The following is a 20,688-nucleotide window of genomic DNA, read 5'->3' on the forward strand; positions in this document are numbered from 1 at the left end:
TGCCTGCATTTATAAAACTAGCCAAATCCCTGCCTATCCACTTCCATCGCATTCCGCAGTGACACCTTGCAATCGCCCTAAGGACTGTTTTTTTCCTTAGGTGCTAAGCTGTGTGTTTAATCAGTGATGCCAAACTCATCATTCTAAATATCAATGCCCTGTTGCTGTTGCTTTTAATTATGTTACTTTGTTTGATTTTGTTTGCGTTTAACAGCATACATTTCAAAATCAAGAAAGAAGGATGGGGAGGAGGCGGCACGCGAAACCTGATCTTCAGCAGAGGCCAGGGAGAGATGGTATTGATTAAACCTGCAGGAAAATCACTTAATATTAGTATTGGAGATGGTTTACCCAAGAATTCGAGTAAGTGGTTCTGCATAGTACCTTATAAAGTACCATTAAAAGGAGCAGTTAGTTGTGAGTGCTAAGGTTTCCAAACAGGCTTGAGAATTGACTGCGAGAAAGAGGGCTGTTTCAGTAACTGTGGAAGTTACTGCATTAAACAACTAATAAATTGCTTGTGGCAATCTATTCAAATTTAGAGTGCGAAAGATGTGGGAGCACAATAGGACAATTGATCAGAATATATCCAGCTATGCTTTCATGTTTATATTTATGCTATGACTAATCAATCTCCCGACAATATAAAATATTAAATGGTGAATAAATGGGCATTGTGCTGCCAAATATCATGTATACTTTTGTAAACCCTTCTCCAGTACTGACCATATCTGTTTCAAATCTGTTGTCATCACCACTTCCTCTAAAAACCCGTTGTTGACAGCTCAGCACGGTAGCATAGTGGTTAGCACTGTTGCTTCACAGCACCAGGGACCGGGTTCAATTCCTGCCTTGAGTCACTGTCTGTGCAAAGTCTGCATGTTCTCCCCGTGTCTGCTTGCATTTCCTCCGGGTCCACTGGTTTCCTCCCACAAGACCCGAAACACATGCTTGTCAGGTGAATTGGACATTCTGAATTCTCCCTCAGTGTACCCGAAAAGGCGCCAAAATGTGGCGACTAGGGGCATTTCACAGTAACCTCGTTGCAGTGTTAATGTAAGCCTACTTGTGACATTAATAAAGATTATTATTATCTTTGCAAACTACCTGCCCTTCCATGTTGTCACTCAAATTCTTGTTCACCTTTTTCACACCACTTCATGTTTGAACCCCTCCAATCTGGTTTCCACCCTTGCTTTGACACTGAAACTACCCTTCTAAAAATCATAAGGGGTATGATTGGGACCATGGGAAACTATCCTCCACTCGACCTGTCTACATCCTTGGACGCTGTTGACAGCAGAGCCTCTAAATTAAAATCCCATCCTCGTTTTCAAATGTCACCATCATCCTATCATTATAACCTCCCCCAAACCTCAAACTCTTTGAGACCTCTGTGCTTCCCAATTTTTATTGCTTAACCATTGGTGGCCATGCCTTCGGCTGAGTACGCCCCAAGTTCTATAATTCCCGAACTAAATCTCCTCAATGCCTTATTTCTTTCTCTTCCTTTATGATGCTCCTTAAAACCTAGTTCATTGACCAAGGTTTTGATTACCTGTCCTAACATCTGTTTATGTGGCTCAATGTCAATTTTGTTTTAAGAAAACACTCCTGTGAAGTATATTCTATAACTATCGTAATGAGCAATATAGACCATGATGTACCAATGACATCATCCGTCATGTGTTAGACACTCAGGAGAGAGGATAGAACAATCCATACTCGTGAGAGATATGAGTATGTCTCTCACTATATCTTCTATATCGTGCTAATAAACCAGTTTGAAGAAACCCCCAGACTAAGACTCCAGTCTCTCTAGATTAGATAGGCCACACATAGCAGAAACCAACAACCAACACCAGTTTATGAAACATGAAATGCATTGGGAAGTTTTGTTATCTTAAAAGGACGGTGTGGTAGGAACATTGGAATAGGAATAGGCCATTCAGCCCGTCAAGCCTCCTCCGCCATTCAATACTATCATGGCTGATCAGACATGTCAATGCCTTTTATATCCACTGTCCCCATAACCCTTTACACAAAACGTAAGTTGTTCTTTATTTTCATTTTATGGTTTACGTATCTTAAGCAGTACAGTTTGATCAAAGATGAGGGGCGGGATTCTCCCCTACCCGGCAGGGCGGGCCTTACCAGTGCCGAGGAGTGGCGTGAACCACTCCGGCGTCGGGTGCCCGGAAGATGCGGAATCCTCCGCACCTTCAGGGGCTAGGCCAACGCCGGCGGGGTAGGCGCCACGCCAGACAGCGCGTAATGGCATGGCGCCGCGCCAACCGGCGCCGAACGGCCTCCGCCAGCCAGCGGGAGCTGGCGCATGCGCGGGAGCACCAGCGTGTGCTGGCGGCATCCCAGCGCATGTGCAGGGGGGTTCTACTCCACGCCGGCCATGGCGGAGGTTGACAGCAGCCGGCGCGGAGGGAAAGAGTGCCTCCACGGCACAGGCCCGCCTGCGGATCGGTGGGCCCCGATCGCGGGCCAGGCCACCGTGGGGGCACCCCTCCGGGGCCAAATCCCCCTGCGCCCCCCTGAGGACTCTGCAGGCCGCCTGTAGAGCCAGGTCCCGTCGGTACGGACCTGGTTTGATTTACGCCGGCGGGACCAGCCGAAAACGGGCAACCGCTCGGCCCATCGCAGGCCAGAGAATCGCCGGGGGGGTCGCTGCCAGGAGAATTCGGCAGCCAGCGTCGGGGCAGGATTCACGCCGCCCCCCGGTGATTCTCCGACCCGGCGGGGGGTCGGAGAATCCCGCCCCAGTTATTTTAATTTGCTTGTTTTTCTGCTTTTATTACACAAATTACTTTGAGCCCCTGCTCCTCTGCCTGGAGCTGCTCCAGGGTTGGAGGTAGGAGATGAAGAAATGAATCACAGATGGAAGCCATTCAGCCCGACGCGTCTGCCCTGGCTCCCCAAACAAGCAATTTATCTAGAGCCATTTCCCCTACTTTCTCTCCGTAACCCTGCACTTTCCTCCTTTTCACATAACCTAAATCACTCTCAAATACCTTGATTGGACATGCCTCCACCAAACTCTCAGTCAGTGCTTCCCAGGTCTGCTCATTATGTGAAAAGGTTTCCTCGTGTTCCATTGCTTGTTTTGCCCTTGATTTTACATCTGTGCCCTCTCGTTCTCCAACCTTCCACCAAAGTGGGAATGTTTTTTCCCTATCCAATCTGTCCTGACCCCTCGTGGATTTGAACACCCCAATCAAATCTCCTCTTAAACCTATCCCAGTTTCCCAATCTATCCACGTAACTGAATATTTGCTTTTTCCCATCTAGCAGCTATGATTTATAGTTCATTATTTTGCTACATTGGGTGTATTTTAAGCAGAATTTATCCATGGCTTTCATGCCTCAGACTTTAGGAGCGGGTGTGTTTGTTAACCCAAAACTCTCTGATTAACTCACCGTGTCTGCTCATTGTCCGTTCACTACCTGTTCTACTATTCTCTATTACTGCTCAGGTTTCCAGCCCTTCATTCCTCTCACGCACTCTGGGAAATTGTTAATAATGCATCTTTTAAATAACATAGCTCCTTACATATTTCCAGCAATGCGTCCTTATAAAACTGAAATGTGCTGCGAGTGAGATTTGCACTGTATAGTTACGCAATGGCACAATAGTTAGCGCTACTGCCTCACAGCGCCACGGACCCGGCTTCAGTTCAGTCCTTGGGTCACTGTCTTTGCGGAGTTTGCATGTTCTCCCCGTGTCTGCGTGGGTTTCCTCCAGTTTCCTCCCACAGTCCAAAGATGTGCGGGTTAGGTGGATTGGCCATGCTGAATTGCCCCTTAGTGTCCAATGATATGCAAGTTAGGTGGGGTCGGTGCAGACTCAATGGGCCGAATGGTCTCCTTCTGCACTGTAGGGAGTCTATGATTCTAAGCAGCTGGTACCATGCAACAACTGGCCACATACTCTTTGTGAGATACTAACATTTTCTTTCTCTCCTTTGTGACAGAGCCAACAAGGAAAGGTGTTGTTGAAAGCAGAGGGTTTAAAAAAGCTCCTCCAACTAGATCTGCCCCACTACCGCCATCAGGTAACAAGTGGTGAAAAATAATCAATAGGGGCGCGTTTGCGGCTATGTTCACTGTCAGCGAGAATAACGGCATGGGCACAAAATACCAGGAGAGTCTGGAAATGAGATTCTTGCCAGCGAGAACTTGCATGCCTACTTTCCCCACCCCTTGCCAGTGACATAACGAGGTTCCCACCCAGAAAGGATGGAAACTTAATTTAAATACGTTTTAATGAATCTGCATGTCATTAGAGGGCACCCCATCACATGATCCTCCCCGCACTAAATATCCAAACCTCCCACCAGTGTGACGTCATTATGTGTTCCCATTATGTGTGGTATGGGTGGGGGAGATTCGAGTTTGTGGGACGGGGGGGGTGGGGTGAATTTCACCTCAGTTCTGATCGGGGATCCCTTTATCGCTGGCGCCCCGATCTCTGTGGAGCCAACTTTGCTGGCCCCGCCCCGACAGACAGACGGCCTAAACCACACTCTCTGATTTGTCAGGGTGCTTGAAAGTCTGGCCTGAAAACCCGGCAGTGCACCTGGAGAGATACACACTGATTTCAATCAGAGCCTGACACCCTGATAGATTTTGGGAAAATTCTGCCCAATATATGTAAATAAATGAAGCTGGACAAATGCAGATAGCCTCTTTGACATTTTCATGGTGGCGAATAAATGAATTCTATGCGATGGTGTTTATGATTCTGCTGAAAGCTGAACATAGGAAATCTTCCAGCCAAGAGGAACAAGAAGCACAAGTGCTGAAATACACTGATATTAATAGCAGGGATGCTCCTTACAAAGTAATGCATGTACCTGTGAGGTGTGTCTATGTTCTGCTTGTAGGATCTCACGATCCATACCTCACCTTGGGTTTGTACTGCTCGAGCTGATCACAATTTATTTGCCTTAAGGTTTGGAAATGCTAAGCAGGACTACATAAGATGAGCTTAACAATCACGCAGAATTTCAAAGGAAGTATCTTTCTAACAATTACCATTTTTCCTACTTAAGGGCAGTGTCGGAATGGTGCACCAAGATTCTCACAGAATAATCAAATCAGACAGGACCAAACCTACTCCAAACCCATGAAAGGCCCAAGATTGTCCACAGTCAGTTCTGAAATGCCTTCGCTGCCAAAACAGGGTGCAACCACTAAAGCAAGAAGAACAACAAACGCCAATGCTAATATGGAGTTCATGCAAGTGCCTGATCAAGGAGTTGCAGGGTAGGTGATGACATGGCAGTAATTGGTTGCTGAATATAGTTGATCCAGCACTGTATATCGCTGAATCAGAATGTTGCGGCTTCAATAATACAACCAAACAATCCTGGAAAAGCTCAGCAGGGCAGACAGCATCAATGTGGAGAGAACCAGAGTTAATGTTTCAGATCGCTGACCTTTCATCAGATCGGAAGAAAGATAGAAATGTAAGAATTTTTAAGCCAGCGGAAGGGGGGAGGGCCAGGAAGAACAATAGCAGAGAAGGTCTGTAACGGGGTGGAAGCGAGGGAAGATTGAATGATAATAGATTTCATGATGCAACAGCCACAGAGAGGGGTAATGGATGTAGTAAAGAAACGAAGGCGGTGTCCAAACAAGACTTGAATTGCTGAGCAAAAACCATCTGAATGAAACATGAAAGGATTAAGAAAGAAATAAGACAAGACAAAACCAATAGAACAAAAAAAAAGAAGAAAAAAATAGATGGGACAAGATAGAGGCAGATGTTATGATCTAAAGTTGTTTAACTCGATGTTGAGTCCAGAAGGCCATCGAGTGCCAAGTCACAGAATTGTACAGTGCAGAAGAGGCCCTTCGGCCCATCAAGTCTGCATCGACACGTGAAAAACACCTGACCTGCCTACCTCATCCCATTTACCAGCACTTGGCCCATAGGCTTAAATGCCAAGACGTGCCAAGTGCTCATCCAGGTATTTTTTAAAGGATGTGAGGCAACCTACCTCTACCATCCTCCCAGCGAGTGCATTCCAGACCATCACCACCCTCTGGGTAAAAAAGCTTTTCCTCACATTCCCCCTAAACCTCCTGCCCCTCGCCTTGAAATTGTGTCCCCTCGTGACTGACTCTTCAAATAATGGGAACAGCTGCTGCCTATCCACCCTGTCCATGCCCTTCATAATTTTGTACACCTCGATCAGATCGCCCCTCAGTCTTCTCTTCTCCAACAAAAACGACACATGCCTATTCAACCTCTCTTCATAACATAAATGTTCCATCCCAGGCAACATTCTGATGAAACTCCTCTGAACCCCGTCCAATACAATCACATCCTTCCTATAATGTAGTGATCAGAACTGCACACAGTACTCCAGCTGTGGCCTCAGCAAAGTTCTATAGAACTCCAATATGACCTCCCTGCTTTTGTAATCTACGCCTTGATCAATACAGGCAAGTGTCCCATACGCCTTTTTCATCACGCTATTAACCACCCTCAGAGATCTATGAACAAACAGGCCAAAACGCCTTTGTTCCTCCGAACTTCCGAATGTCATGCCATTCATTGAATACTTCCTAATCAAATTACTCCTTCCAAAGTGTATAAACTCACACTTTCCAGAGTTAAATTCCATCTGCCACTTATCTGCCCATTTGACTATAGATTAATTGAGATTGTCATAGTGTTAAGGGCAAAGATAGAGTGGATTTCTTAATATGTTTACAGGAGAATCTTTTAGGTCAATATGGAGAGGGCCCAACAAGGGATGGCGCAGTACTGGGAATAATTTTGGGGAATGAAGCCAGACTGGTGATTGAGCTGGTGATGGGGGAGCATTTTAGTGATAGCGACCACAACATGGTACAATTTTAGCTTATTTTGGACAAAGAAATGGACAAGTTGCAAAAAAAAGTTTTGGATTGGGAGAGGGCCGATTTTAGTAAAATAAAGCAGGATCTGGCCAAGCTGGGAACAGCTACTTGTGGGGAAATCTGCAGAAGAGCAGCACTGTAGCATTGTGGATAGCACAATTGCTTCACAGCTCCAGGGTCCCAGGTTCGATTCCGGCTTGGGTCACTGTCTGTGCGGAGTCTGCACATCCTCCCCGTGTGTGCGTGGGTTTCCTCCGGGTGCTCCGGTTTCCTCCCACAGTCCAAAGATGTGCAGGTTAGGTGGATTGACCATGCTAAATTGCCCTTAGTGTCCAAAATTGCCCATAGTGTTGGGTGGGGTTGCTGGGTTATGAGGATAGGGTGGAGGAGCGGACCTTGGGTAGGGTGCTCTTTCCAAGAGCCGGTGCAGACTCGATGGGCCGAATGGCCTCCTTCTGCACTGTAAATTCTATGAATCTATGAATTTACCATCCCGTCTATATCTTCCTGTAACCCAAGACATTCAACTTCACTGGTAACCATCTGGTCAATCATTGTGTCATTTGCAAGCTTATTGCTTCTACCTCCCACATAGTTATCTGTGTTGCCTATATAAATGATGAATAATAAGGGACCCAGCCACAGATTCATGTGGTACACCACTGACTTGCAGTCATTAAGAAGGCTGGCAGCCTTCTGTCATCACCCTCTGTCTCCCACAATTAAGCCAATTTTGAATATCCACCTTATCAAATTATCCTGTAACCCATGTGCATTTGTCTTCTTTATAAGTCTCTTGTGTGCGACTTTGTCAAAAGCTTTTCTAAAATTCATATAACTACATCAACTGCACTACCATCATCTACACACCTGGTAACCTCCTCAAAAAATTCAATCAAATTTGTTAGACATGATCATGCTGACTATCCCTGATCACACCTTGCCTCTCCAAGTGGAGATTGATTCTCTCCTTCAGAATTTTCTCCAGTAATTTTCCTACCATTGACATGAGATTCACTAGTCTGCAGTTCCCTGGCTTATCTCTACAACCCTTCTTAAATAGGGAACCACATTAGCTGTTCGCCAGTATTTTGGCACTTTCCCCATGACCAGAGAGGAACTAGAAATTTGGGTCAGAGCTCCTGCAGTCTCTTCTCGTGCCTCCCACAGCCTGGAACACAATTCATCTGGACCTGGCTATTTGCCCACTATTAAGCCTGACAACACCTCCAATACCTTGTCACTCCCTATGTCAATTTGCTCAAGAATGTTGCAGTCTCTCTCCCTGAGTCCCATGCCTACCTCCTCATTCTTTTGAGTGAAGATGGATGTGAAGTATTCTTTCAACACCTTACCAATGTTCTCTGGCTCTACCCACAGATTGCCCCCTTGATTCCGAATGGGCCCTATCTACTCTTTTCCCTGGTTATTCTCTTCCCATTGATATACTTAGAGAATATCTTGGGATTTTCCCTACTTTTACCAGCCAGAGCTTTCTTATATCCCCTCTTTGCTCTCCTAATTGTTTTGTTAAGCTCCATCCTTCACTTTCTGTACTCCACTAATGCCTCCACTGATTTTCTCGCCTTGCACCTGCTAAAAAAACTCTCATTTCCTTCTCATCGTATCCTGAATATCTCTGGACATCGATGGTTCCCTGGGTTTGTTACACCTTTCTATCACCCTCGAGGAAACATGTAGGGCCTGTACCTTCCCCGTTTCCTTTTTGAATGCCCCCCACTGATCTTCTGCAGATTTCCCCACAAGTAGCTGTTCCCAGCTTGGCCAGATCCTGCCTTATTTTACTAAAATCGGCCCTCTCCCAACCCAAAACTTTTTTTTGCAACTTGTCCATTTCTTTGTCCATAATAAGCTAAAATTGTACCATGTTGTGGTCGCTATCACTAAAATGCTCCCCCATCACCAGCTAAACCACCTGTCTGGCTTCATTCCCCAAAATTATTCCCAGTACTGCGCCGTCCCTTGTTGGGCCCTCTCCATATTGACCTAAAAGATTCTCCTGTAAACTTATTAAGAAATCCACTCTATCTTTGCCCTTAACACTATGACAATCTCAATTAATCTAAAGTTGATAGATAAGGTACTGTTCCTCAAGCTTGCGTCGAGCTTCATTGGAACACTGTCAGGCCAAAAACAGAAAGACCAGAGGGGAGTAAGGTGCAGAATTATGACGAGCAGCCAGAGGTTCGAGGTTGTGCTTGCGAATTGAACAGAGGTGGCCCTCTGCATTTGGTCTCCCCGATGTAGAGCAGACCACGTAGTGAGCAGCGAATACAATATACTAAATTGAAAGGAGCCAAGTAAATCACTGTTTCACTTGGAAGTCATTGTTTCTAAGTGAAACAGTGATTTATCTGTACTTCTTTCAGTTTGTCTTCACTACTCACAAGTGGTCTCCTTTACACTGGGAAGACCAAACGCAGGCTGAGTGACCATTTTGTAAAGTCAACATGCATGACCCTAAGCGTCAAGCAGCTTGTCATTTTAGTTGATGAAAGGTCATTGACCTGAAACGTTGGGCACGATCAAGCAGCCCCGTTCACCATGGGCATAAATTCCGTTATGGCTGCTAAATCTCACGAGAGGACCAAAACTCGATTTGTGCCAGCGAGATCTCAGTTTGAGATCTTCCCCGCCCTCCGCTAATGACGTGATGAGGTTCATGCCCAGCAAATATAATTAAAGGGCATTATGCCATAGCGTCCGCCCATAACGTATCCTCCCCTGCACCTCCACTCCCTTCCGCCCCCCCCCCCCCTCACCCCACCTATGGTGGTGTGAGGTTCCTGGAGGGGGAGGGGAGAGCCCCAATGACAGTTGAGAGGTGCCCCGATGCTGGCATTATGGTAGTTGTGGGGGGGGGGGGGGGGGTACGCAGATGCTTGAGGGTGGGGTTGGGATGACCCATGGACATCCCAACCCCATGGGATGGAAGGCATTATATACAACTTTGGGATCAGGGCACACTTTAAAACGGTGCCCCTATTTCAGAACCCCGGCTTTGCCAGCTTTTTTCCATTTCCACCTTCTCGCTGGAGCGGGGCGTGGACTTCGATCTCGCCGCCAGCGGGTGGCCGGAGCATCGGAAACGTATCGGAGCCCGACACTGATCCCGTTTTCTTCCCGGCGCTGGATTCTCCACCTCACCGGGAACTCCGCTACCCTGCAAGGTGGAAAATTTCGTTCATTTACTCCCCCGTGACTCTCCAAAGTCAAACAACAGCGTATTATCCCAGGCCCCTGACTCTGGTCAATTTAACCTCTGGCTCCGAAAAACTTTCTGAACTTGCAAAGCAAAATGCTTTTAAAAACATGACTACTGCAGTCAAACACACTCGAACCCTTAAATTGCCAATGTTTAGAATCCATTATATCTAAAATCCTGTACTCGTCACGGTGCTGAAATTTCTTGTCATGAATGTATATTTGTAGAATGCAAAGAAGAAGAAGTATATCACAAAGACCTCTACCTGGCCGCCCAAAACCACAGACGCAGCGTCCCAGGTGTCGGGCACTTTATCAGTACACAGGTCAGGACGTGGACGAAATCAGCTTCAACGTCAATGATATCATTGATATCCTTCTTGAAGGTAAGAGTATACAGCCGTTATTCTTGGTAATAAATATAACTTACTGATCACTGCAGCTAGAAAACAAAGCCGGTCATAGATACAAAGCGGGAAGCAGAAATGCTGTTGCACCTTTCTTCTCAATGGCTCTCTCAAAGTTGAAAAATTCCATCCTTATTTGGCCACAAGCAGAAAACTCAACCAGCAATTGTTGCTGCTGCCCAGTTCCCTGTTATACTTCCTAAATGGTGGTTTTACATTATTGTGGTCTTCAAAATGAAAACATAAAAATGCTGCAAATGCACAGGGATTTCTCAATCTCTGAAAAGACAAAAAGACAAGTTCTGGTACTCAGCTTGTTCCCCTCATCAACGTTACCTTTCATATTCCCAGAATATGTAGTTTCTTTCTTTTTATTACAGTATTTGATGTTAGTCCATTTTCAATTAATAATAGGATTTTAGTTTTTGCTACTAATTTAGACTCTCAGGGCTGGATTTTATGCAGCCGGTTTTGGCAGCGACCATGGCAACTGGGCCCACACAATCGCTGGAGAGGCTCTCGTGCCAGTCTGCCAGCAGCAGGAAATTTTCCCCTGATTAAGTCCGAGGGTGGGAGGGGCTGAGATGAGAATCTCTGTCGCCGGTGGTGGGATATCATTAAGGCTTATTAGTGAGAATGATATTTATTAGCCCTGAGCTAATGGTGGCTCATGAATTAAATGGAGGCTATATGGGTCTCTTGTACCTGGTCAGGTTTGGCAGCTGCCTCCTGCGTGGTGGAGGAGGTTGTGGTAGTAGTGGGTCCCTCATTATCAGATATTTGGTGCCTTATCGAGCAGCCTGTTGTTGAGAAGGGGACTGGCCGCTGAAAACCATACATGCTGCCTTTGCCTCCAGCATCCTTCTTCCCTCCCCACCCATGGTCCTCGCCCCATGATCCCACACCCACCTATGGCCAGAGGTCCTACTGTGATCCTAGGCCTCAGGTGGATGCATTGCTGTCAGCAGCCGCCGCTCCTGCTGGCCTCCAGCTGGTGGGAAAGACCTCCACCACCCTCACAAACTCCCAGCCTCAGCATCAACAACATATATCCCTGAAACTCCAAACTTCCAATGGCCTTTCTCCTATCTCCAAATAGCAGGAGAACAACACAATCCTAGAGAGGCCTAAATCTTAGGTCCCGCCCGCCGCGGGAATCATCGCGGGCGGGATAGTAAATACAACGGACAAGTCAAAGGTCCGTTGACCTCGGGGGGGAATTTCCGGTCTCCGGTATGGCAGGACTGGAAAATCCCATCCTCAATTTTGAACTTTGAATATAAAGTGAATTGATTTACGGATAGAAAATGAAGAAAAAAGACTTCCGCTTGTTACCATGGAGTGATTGGTCACATAAAGGGCTGTTCCTGTTCAAAGTCACAGAAAAGGGCTCTTTTTACCCAGATCCGGGCGGAATTTTGATGAAAAGGCGTAGGTGAATGTTAGAGGAGTAGTTTACCCCTGGAATGGTATGTCTTCTGATCACCGGACCCGGCAGAAAACAGTGAGAAGTTTGGCTGGAAAGTTGAAACAGTCTTGTGCTTCACAGACAGTCTCTTCCAGCATGCAGGCGGGGAGGGGCAAGCTGTAAGGCCCCAGATACAGGAACTGATGGCTTTTATCAAGGAGGAATTCCATAAACAGAGGAAAGAAATGCATGAGGATCATGCAAAGGCCATTGCAGAAGCTGTGGCACCCCTGAAGAGTACTTTGGAGCGGATGGAGAGATGTTTGGAGGTGCAGGGGTCCCAGATTCGGGAGATTGAAGGAATGATCTCGGACCACAGCGATCGTGTGGTGGCTCTGGAGGCGGAGGTGGGGCTCCTAGGAGACCTTTGTAAAACGCTGAGGGCAAAGGTTGAGGAGCAGGAGAATACCTCGAGAAGACAGAACCTGCGAATAGTGGGCCTGCCTGAAGGAGTTGAAGGTGTGAGTGCCACGAGGTACGTCTCGAGGATGCTGGGGGGACTGGTGGCAGAAGGGGTGCTAGATAAGGCACCTAAAGTGGACCGAGCGCATAGGTCTCTGAGGCAAAAGCCTAGAGCTGGGGAACCGCCGCAGGCGGTGATCGTGAGACTCCATAAATTTGTGGAGAAAGAGGAAATTCAACGGTGGGCCAGGGAGAAGCGTAGCTGCGACTGGGAGGGAAATAACGTACGGATTTATCAGGACATCGGAGCCGAGTTGGCAAAACGGCAGGCAGGTTTCAACAAGGCCAAGGCGGTGCTGTACCGGTGGCAGATCAGGTTTGGGGTGCTCTACCCGCCGAAATTATGGGTGACGTTCGGAGGCCGGGAGTATTATTTCGAGACCCCAGAAGCGGCCGAAGACTTCATTAAGGAGCACAAACTGGGGGAGAACTGAGTGGACAATGCTTGGGAACCGGGGTGCTGGCACTATGTAACGGTCGGGAGCATGTTTGAAGTGGGCGTAGGGATTGGGGGATTTTTGCCTTTTTTTGTGGGATGGGGGAGTTTCTGTTCAGTGTTGAGATTGTAAGGAGTCGTAGGGGTGAAAAGTTTATGTGGGGATGGATGTTCCCATCCCCCCTCCTGTTTTATGGGACTGTTTGTGTTGAACTTTTGGAGAAGGCTATCTGGAGTTCAGGAGAAGTCCTTGTTTGGGTGGGGGAGGGTAAGGCCAGCAGGAGGGCTTCTTCTTTGAGCTGAGGAGTGGTGGTGGTGGGGGGGAGGGGGCATTAAGGTGTACCTCTGGGCAGGGGCAGCCGCGCGAGCAGGTTATGCTGGTGAACAGGTGGTGGGGGAGAAGGCCAAGAGGGGAGGCCGGGGGGAGGGGGGAAAGGGGAAGTGGGGGGGGGGAAGAAGGGGAAGCGGGAAAAGCGGGGGGGGGGGGGAGGTCTCTGCGACACGGCAGGGGGTGAGAGATGACATGGTCAAGGGCGAAGAAAGGGGCCATCTGGGATGGGCTAGGTACAGAGTGGAATTAAAGGGGCAGGAGTTAAGTGGGGAAACTGACGGACGGTAGAGGGGATTGGAGGCGCAAATCTCCGGTAAGGTTGGTAACGTGGAACGTCCAGGGATTGAATGGGCCGGTTAAAAGGTCACGGGTGTTCACGCACCTCAGGAGCTTGAAAGCGGGGGTTGTCACCTCCGTGTGAAGGACCAGGTTAGGTTAAGGAAGGGGTGGGTTGGGCAGGTCTTTCACTCGGGGTTTGATTTGAAATCGAGGTGTGTGGCGATTTTAATGTGCAACAAAATGGCATTCGTGAGTCCGAAGGAGGTGAGGGATCCAGGTGGGAGATATGTGATTGTGAGTGGGGTATTGGAAGGGGCACCGGTAGTGTTGGTAAATGTGTATGCCCCAAATTGGGATGATGTGGGTTTTATGAGTGTGGTAGTCACCACTAACTGTATATTAGATGTAGTAACTGTACATTAGATGTAGTACGGTAAGGCTCCTGTACTAGAGGTACAGGGGTAAATCCCTGCCTGCTGGCTCCACCCAGTAGGTGGCGTATAAATGTGTGTGCACATTCTGGCAGCAGCTGCAGGAGGCCATACATCTCTGCTCAATAAAGCCTCGGTTATTCACTGCTCTCCTCTTTGTAGTAACTGATAGTGCATCAATTTATTAAGCAGAGATTTTACAGCGATGGAACTTCATATCAAGCCTGATCGCCTACAGCTGCACCCTCAAGCAGCCAACGCCACGTCAGCCTTCGACCACTGGCTAGCCTGCTTTGAAAGTTACCTCCGATCATCGGCTGAACAACCCTCGGACGCATAGAAGCTCCAGGTCCTTTATTCACGAGTGAGCTCTGATATTTTTCCTCTTATCCGGATGCGCCCACTTACGCTGAAGCAATGGAGCTCCTGAAAGGACATTATATTCGGCCGATTAACAAACTCTACGCCAGGCACCTCCTGTCTACGAGACAGCAACTCCCTGGTGAGTCCTCAGACGATTTCTGGCGTGCCCTGCACATCCTGGCGAGGAACTGTGACTGCCAGGCAGTTTCGGCAGTCGAGCATACAAAACTTTTAATCAGAGACGCTTTTGTTACGGGCATGGGGTCGGCGTACATCCGCCAGCGCCTATTGGAAGGGGGTACACATGACCTTGCGGCAACCAGGCAGCTCGCAAATTCGCTAACAGTAGCCTCCCGTAACGTACAGTCGTACTCCCCCGATCGCACGGCACCCTCATGGACATCGTGGGGCCCACCCCAAGCCTGCGCCACGCGGCTGCCAGCCAACCCCAGGGGGCCCAAATGCTACATCTGCGGGCAGACCAAACATCCACAGCAGTGCTGCCTGGCACAGAGCGCAACCTGCAAGACCTGCGGAAGGAAGGGACATTTTGCTGTTGTGTGCCAGGCCCGGTCGATCTCTGCTGTTTCTAGGCCCAGCGTTCCTACACCCCCCATGTGCAAATCGTGGGCGCCGCCATTTTTGTCCCCGCAGACCACATGCAGCCCGTGGGCACCGCCATCTTCGTCTCTACAGACCACGTGCGGCCCGTGGGTGCCACCATCTTCGGCGCCATTTTGGACGGCGCCTCAGGATCCCTGCTTGTTGGGAACTTCGTCTGGCCGTTCATCGCGTGCCACCACCGCCGACCAGCCCGGGGCCGACCAGCCGCAGCTCGCCTCGATCATCCTCGACCAGTCCTGGCCTCACAACCTCGCAACCGCGACGACTACAGTGGAAATCGATGGGCACAAGACTTCCTGCCTCCTTGACTCCGGGAGCACAGAAAGCTTCATCCACCCCTCTACGGAAGTCTACCTCCGGGGTTTCGCTTCCACCATGGCTGGCAGCTCCTGGACCCGTCCTCCTCCGCAAACACGTGCAGCCCCACAAGGCGGACCCGTTGGTCGAAAGAGTACAACTACTGCACGCGAACCCGCAGTACGCTTACGTGGCGCACCCCGACGGGCGCCAGGACACAGTCTCCTTCCGCGACATGGCACCAGCTGGATCCCCACCCACGGCCCACCACCCAACAACCCCCCCCCGCCCCCTCCGATTGCCCCGGCGCCACTCACCCTCCCCCAGCGCACCTCACCACAGCCCCTGCCCCAGGACGATCCAAAAGTCCATTGACGTTCGGTGGGACTTGAAGATTCCATTGGTGGGGCGGGGCTGGAAAATTCTGGCAATTTCTCTAGCCGTCTTCCAATGGGGGAGCACCGTCAATGATCCTTCTGCCTGATGTCCCCACTAATCACCCATCAAGGGGTTATGTCTAAGGAGGTTCTTGGCCGACCCTGAAATTTCCACTTACATGTCCTTATGAGTATTACAGAATCACAGAATTTACAGTGCAGAAGGAGGCCATTCAGCCCATCGAGTCTGCACCGGCCCTTGGAAAGAGCACCCTACCTAAGCCCACAACTCCACCCTACCCCATACTTCCACCCTATCCCCGTAACCCCATCTTACCTTACCTTTTTGGACACTGAGGGCAATTTAGCATGGCCAATCCACCTACCCCTTGGACTGTGGGAGGAAACCGGAGCACTCGGAGGAAACCCACGCAGACACGGGGAGAATGTGCAGACTCCGCACAGACAGTGACCCAAGCCGGAATCGAACCTGGGACCCTGGTACTATGAAGCCACTGTGATAACCACTATGCTACCGTGCTGCCCAATGTATGTAGCAGAACATACCCCATTCTAGTATAACAAATCCGGAAAAGGTTCTGTATAATGAAAGAAGTAAGATCATTCATCCTTGAATTGTTCCACTTCCTGTTGGAGCCAAAGATCTTTCAGTGGCAGTTTCGCTGCAGTTTAAAAGCATCTTGAGGGAAACTTCTAGAATCTCTAGTGGAGAAACCTAGATTCCCGGGTGGGAAAGCGACCCTTCTGTCAGATGACTGCTCAATCCAAATGTGCTAATCACTCCTGATCCACAATTTGCCATGGGTATTGCACCCTACAGTTTCTGTGACCATGGGTACTGCTCTGTGTCATTTTCAGTGGCAATGCCCTGTTCTAATTCAGCCCCTTCTACATTGTGACTGGATTGAAAAAGGCACCTGCTCAGCCAAAACATGACAAAGATGCTTTGTTTTTGTCTTACTGGTAAAATAATGAATTTTCTCTGGTGGACCAGTTCTTTTGAAAATGCACGATGAAAATTTGCTATTCCGATCGCTGAGAGTTTTGGTGGATATGCCGTGAATGTGTGCAAATCTGATGAATTCACTGAATTTTCCAGATCCGTCAGGATGGTGGAAAGGTCGTATATTTGGAAAAGAAGGGCTTTTCCCAGGAAACTATGTGGAGAAGATGTGAACTATTGTGGACTCAGTTCCGAATTTTACCCGACTGGAAAAGTAGGAGCACAGAAATATTAATCATCTAATGGACAACCTGTGCGACAGGGTGGTCGTCTTGAAGGGGACTTTTATTCAGGAACAACTTCATTCTCAATATGCATTTAAGGGAAGGAATATCGGAACAGGACTAGATAATTCAGCCCCTCAAACATGTTCCACCATTCAGTTAGATCATGACTAATCTTACCTTCATCTACCCATCATTATAATAATAAAGTGGTTTTAGGTTCAGTTTAAACTAGGGTTTCATAGTCACAATTTATAACCAGTAATTAAGCCATTGCTGGATTATGTGATAAAAAACCTTTTTAAAAATGAAACCAGCAGCAGTTTTTTCTACATATAAATACATTTTGTGTCCTTTACTGATTGGCGGTGAAAGGTGTATAAACAAGTGAAGTTCAGTTAAAACTATCAACTGAGCATAATTTATTTGCATATCATTTCCCTTTTGCCATACAACACATAAACCTTAAGCTTGATAGGACAGCGTCAGCCTCACAAATCACCCAATGAAAATGTCTCTTTTGAGGTAGATTTATGTTATTTGTAACATGACATGAATAGGGCGCATTAAAGCCAATTAGTATCAGTACCTCAATAGTGTTTTCTTACTTCGTACGTATTAAAAGGTAACATGAGTTCCAAGCTGAAACACAGATAAATTAATGGCCAACATGTACATTGGACTGTTTATTTAAAAGGACAATTACTCAGGGATTGGTTCAGTAGACATAGTTCACCTGTCCTTATCCCCTTCCTGCTATTTCTTGTCTGCTTGTTGTCCCTCAGCAACATCATCCAAAGTCATAACATCAGGTTGCACATGTATGCTGACAATATCGAGCTCTACCTCAATACCACCTGTCTTGATCCCTCCCCTATCTCCGAATTGTCCGACTCTTGTCCAACATCCAGTATTGGATGAGCAGAACCTTCCTCCAACTAAATATTGGGAATACCAAAGCTTCAGTCCCTCTCTCTGGCAACTGTCAAAATCAGACTTTGCAACCTGTTGTCATATTTGTCACTGGGATAAGCATCTATGCAATCACCAAATTGCCTACTTCCAATTCAGTAACATTGGCCAGCATCCAGCCCCACCCCCTCAATTCATCTGTTGCTGAAACTCTGATCCACACCTATGTTACATAGACTTGACAATTGCAATGCACTCCTGACAGGGTCTCCTATCTTACACCCTCCCTAAATTGTAGATCATCCAGAACTCTGCAGCCTGTTTCCTGACTAGCAACAAGTCCCATTTACCCAGCACCCCTATGCTTGCTGACATACAATGGCTCCTGGTCCAACACAGCCTCAGTTTTAAATTTCTCACTCTTCCCTTCAGTTCCCCCCTTAGTTTCACCAACCCCATCCCACCCTTCCATATTTCTGTAGCCTCCTCTAGCCCTACAATTCTCCGATCCTGACCTCCTTTGCATCCATTATTTTAATCGTTCGACAATGCTTTCAGCTGTCTAGATCCTAAACTCTGAAACACCCTCTCTAAAATGGTCTTACTGTACGGCAAACAATGCAAGAGTGATTGGATCAGTCAAGTTTGCAATGCATTTCGGTATCACAAGGATTAAGTTTTTGATATCCGTCTTAATCACCTTTATGAGACCTCTATAGTAGATTTTCATTTGCATGGTAACCCGCAAGTTTTTATGATAAACAATACAACAACAATTTGCAATTAGATCGTGCCTGTAATGTAGTTCAATTTCCCAAGTTGCTTGCTGAGCCGTACAAGGATTTGTTAGGATAAGTGACCAAAAACTTGCTCATAGAGGTGGAACACCAATGGTAGAACTACTCAATATATAAGGAAGTAAACTATCTTAAAGCCAACATGAAACTAAAACCCTAATACTGTTGCCTAAACTTTTTCAGTCGACTGCCTGGAGCATATATAATGCTTCCTACTGTTGCCGATAAAAACTGCACATTTAGCGACTATTATAATGTGAATGAGGTGACACTGTTACTTCCAAAGGCACAGAAGAACTCTGGATGTAACAGTGTGAATGGAAGAGCATCCCCTCGCATTCACCCCGCCAACCTTTTCTGGCCGTAAAGGGGCTGTAGATATCATCCACTGTTAGAGGTCAGCAAAGTCCTGCATGGCCCTCCTTAGCTTTTCCTTAAACTGTCTCATGCACAGCTTCAGCGTCGTAGGTTGCATCTTGAATTTATTTGAACAGTTTGTCATGCAAAGAGAATGTAAAATGGTGCAAAAATGTAAAGCTTCTATATTTTATTTCGATATTCCTTCATTTTGGGTGATTTGTCCCACAAAGGCAATATTTCTAATGTGTCTACTGTTTATAATGTGCATTTATTCCACGCCATCCAAGAACAAAACAAATCTGATTTACTGCAATCAATGCTGTTGGTGAACCTTTAAGTTGAACTGTCAAACTTGACTTGGAGTTTAAAGATTGCCAGAGATACAGAGGTTTATCTTAAGTGATGAAAATTGTCTGATAAAATTGATATTATGAGTGAAGCATTAGATTGTACAAGAGTTTGCATATATCCCCACAAGAGGTATGTGCAGCTTATTTTAAAACATTCGGACAGTTTACAGCAACTATCTTGGGGTTGCCCCCATGTCCGCATGGAATGTTTTCTTATTATTATGAGTGTTTCATTTCTGTGCAATAGTACATACTTGAGTATTTTAACCATTTAAATATTGCATTTTTATTTCCTTAATAGAACAAAAGAACTGTCCAAAAAGCTCGTATTCTATGCAACTATAAAGTTTAACAATATGTAAAGCACTGAATGTACAACAAAGGCGATAAATCCTATTTGAATTCTTTAAAGTCGGACAAATTGTTAACTTCCGGCATCTTCTGGATGTGTACATTTTTTGACAGCTGTTTATTCTCTTTCTGATGTTGAACTTGCTAGTTTTCCTAATGTTGACCATTGCGAAATAGAAATTGAGAAAATGTGATAAAATTTATAATGAACCACTTGCCGAAATAAACAAAATAAAATTAAAATCAACATGCAATTTAACTGGTGAATAGAAAGAAAACTTTTAATTTAATCCACCTACATGCCGTCAAAAGATTCATTGGTGCAAACATTGGCAAAATTGGAACATTGACGTTTAACAATTTGAGATCTGCAAGATACCATTGGGCACTGCCCATCTAAAGCAGAGGTGAAAGTAATGGTTTCCTGGGCACACTGAATTTTGCATATTTTTGCTGAAGTACATATTATGGAATCCCTACAGTGTAGAAGGAGGCCATTCGGCCCCTTGCATGTGCACCGACCTTTCAAAAGACCAGCCTACCTAGGCCCAGTAACTCCACCCAACCTTTGGACATTTAGGGGCAATTTAACATGGCCAATTCACCTAACGTACACATCTTTGGACTGTAGGAGGAAACCGGAGCACCTGGAGAAAACCCACGCAGGCACAGGGAGAATGTGCAAACTCCACACAGGCAGTCACTTGAGGTCGGAATCAAACCCAGGTGCCTGGCACTGTGATGCAGCGATGTTAGCCACTGTGCCACCATGTCACCTCTATGGACATTACTTAGGTTTGGCAATTTTGCAACGACAACATGGAAACTCAGTTACTTGCTGAGAAGCACAGCAACTTAGAGTGGCATTTTCCAAAAACAACAATTAGCGTACTAAGTTCTACAAAGATGTTTTGAGGCAATGGATGGGATGCTCAAGTTACAGCTAGGGATTGCTTCTCAGCCTTTTGGCTAAGATGAGCGTGAGGTGGGCAGCACAGTGGCGCAGTGGGTTAGCCCTGCTGCCTCACGGCGCCGAGGTCCCAGGTTCAATCCCGGTTCTGGGTCACTGTCTGTGTGGAGTTTGCATA

The 20,688-nt window shown here is 46.9% G+C and overlaps 1 protein-coding gene across 2 annotated transcripts in view; it reads left to right on the forward strand.

Moving 5' to 3' along the window:
- The window catches only part of myo1f (myosin IF), a 220,602-nt gene extending 200,748 nt beyond the window's left edge, over positions 1 to 19,854 (forward strand). For both annotated transcript variants that reach the window (XM_072482569.1, XM_072482568.1), the window contains exons 24-28: positions 215 to 363; positions 3,984 to 4,064; positions 5,064 to 5,277; positions 10,336 to 10,493; positions 16,703 to 19,854. In XM_072482569.1, coding sequence (XP_072338670.1) covers positions 215 to 363; positions 3,984 to 4,064; positions 5,064 to 5,277; positions 10,336 to 10,493; positions 16,703 to 16,779 — 679 coding nt within the window. In that variant the 3' untranslated portion in view covers positions 16,780 to 19,854. The remainder of the gene's footprint in view (positions 1 to 214; positions 364 to 3,983; positions 4,065 to 5,063; positions 5,278 to 10,335; positions 10,494 to 16,702) is intronic.
- The last annotated feature ends 834 nt before the right edge of the window (positions 19,855 to 20,688 follow it).

This window comes from Scyliorhinus torazame, chromosome 18 (assembly GCF_047496885.1).
Source record: "Scyliorhinus torazame isolate Kashiwa2021f chromosome 18, sScyTor2.1, whole genome shotgun sequence".
NCBI classification, from domain to species: Eukaryota; Metazoa; Chordata; class Chondrichthyes; order Carcharhiniformes; family Scyliorhinidae; genus Scyliorhinus; species Scyliorhinus torazame.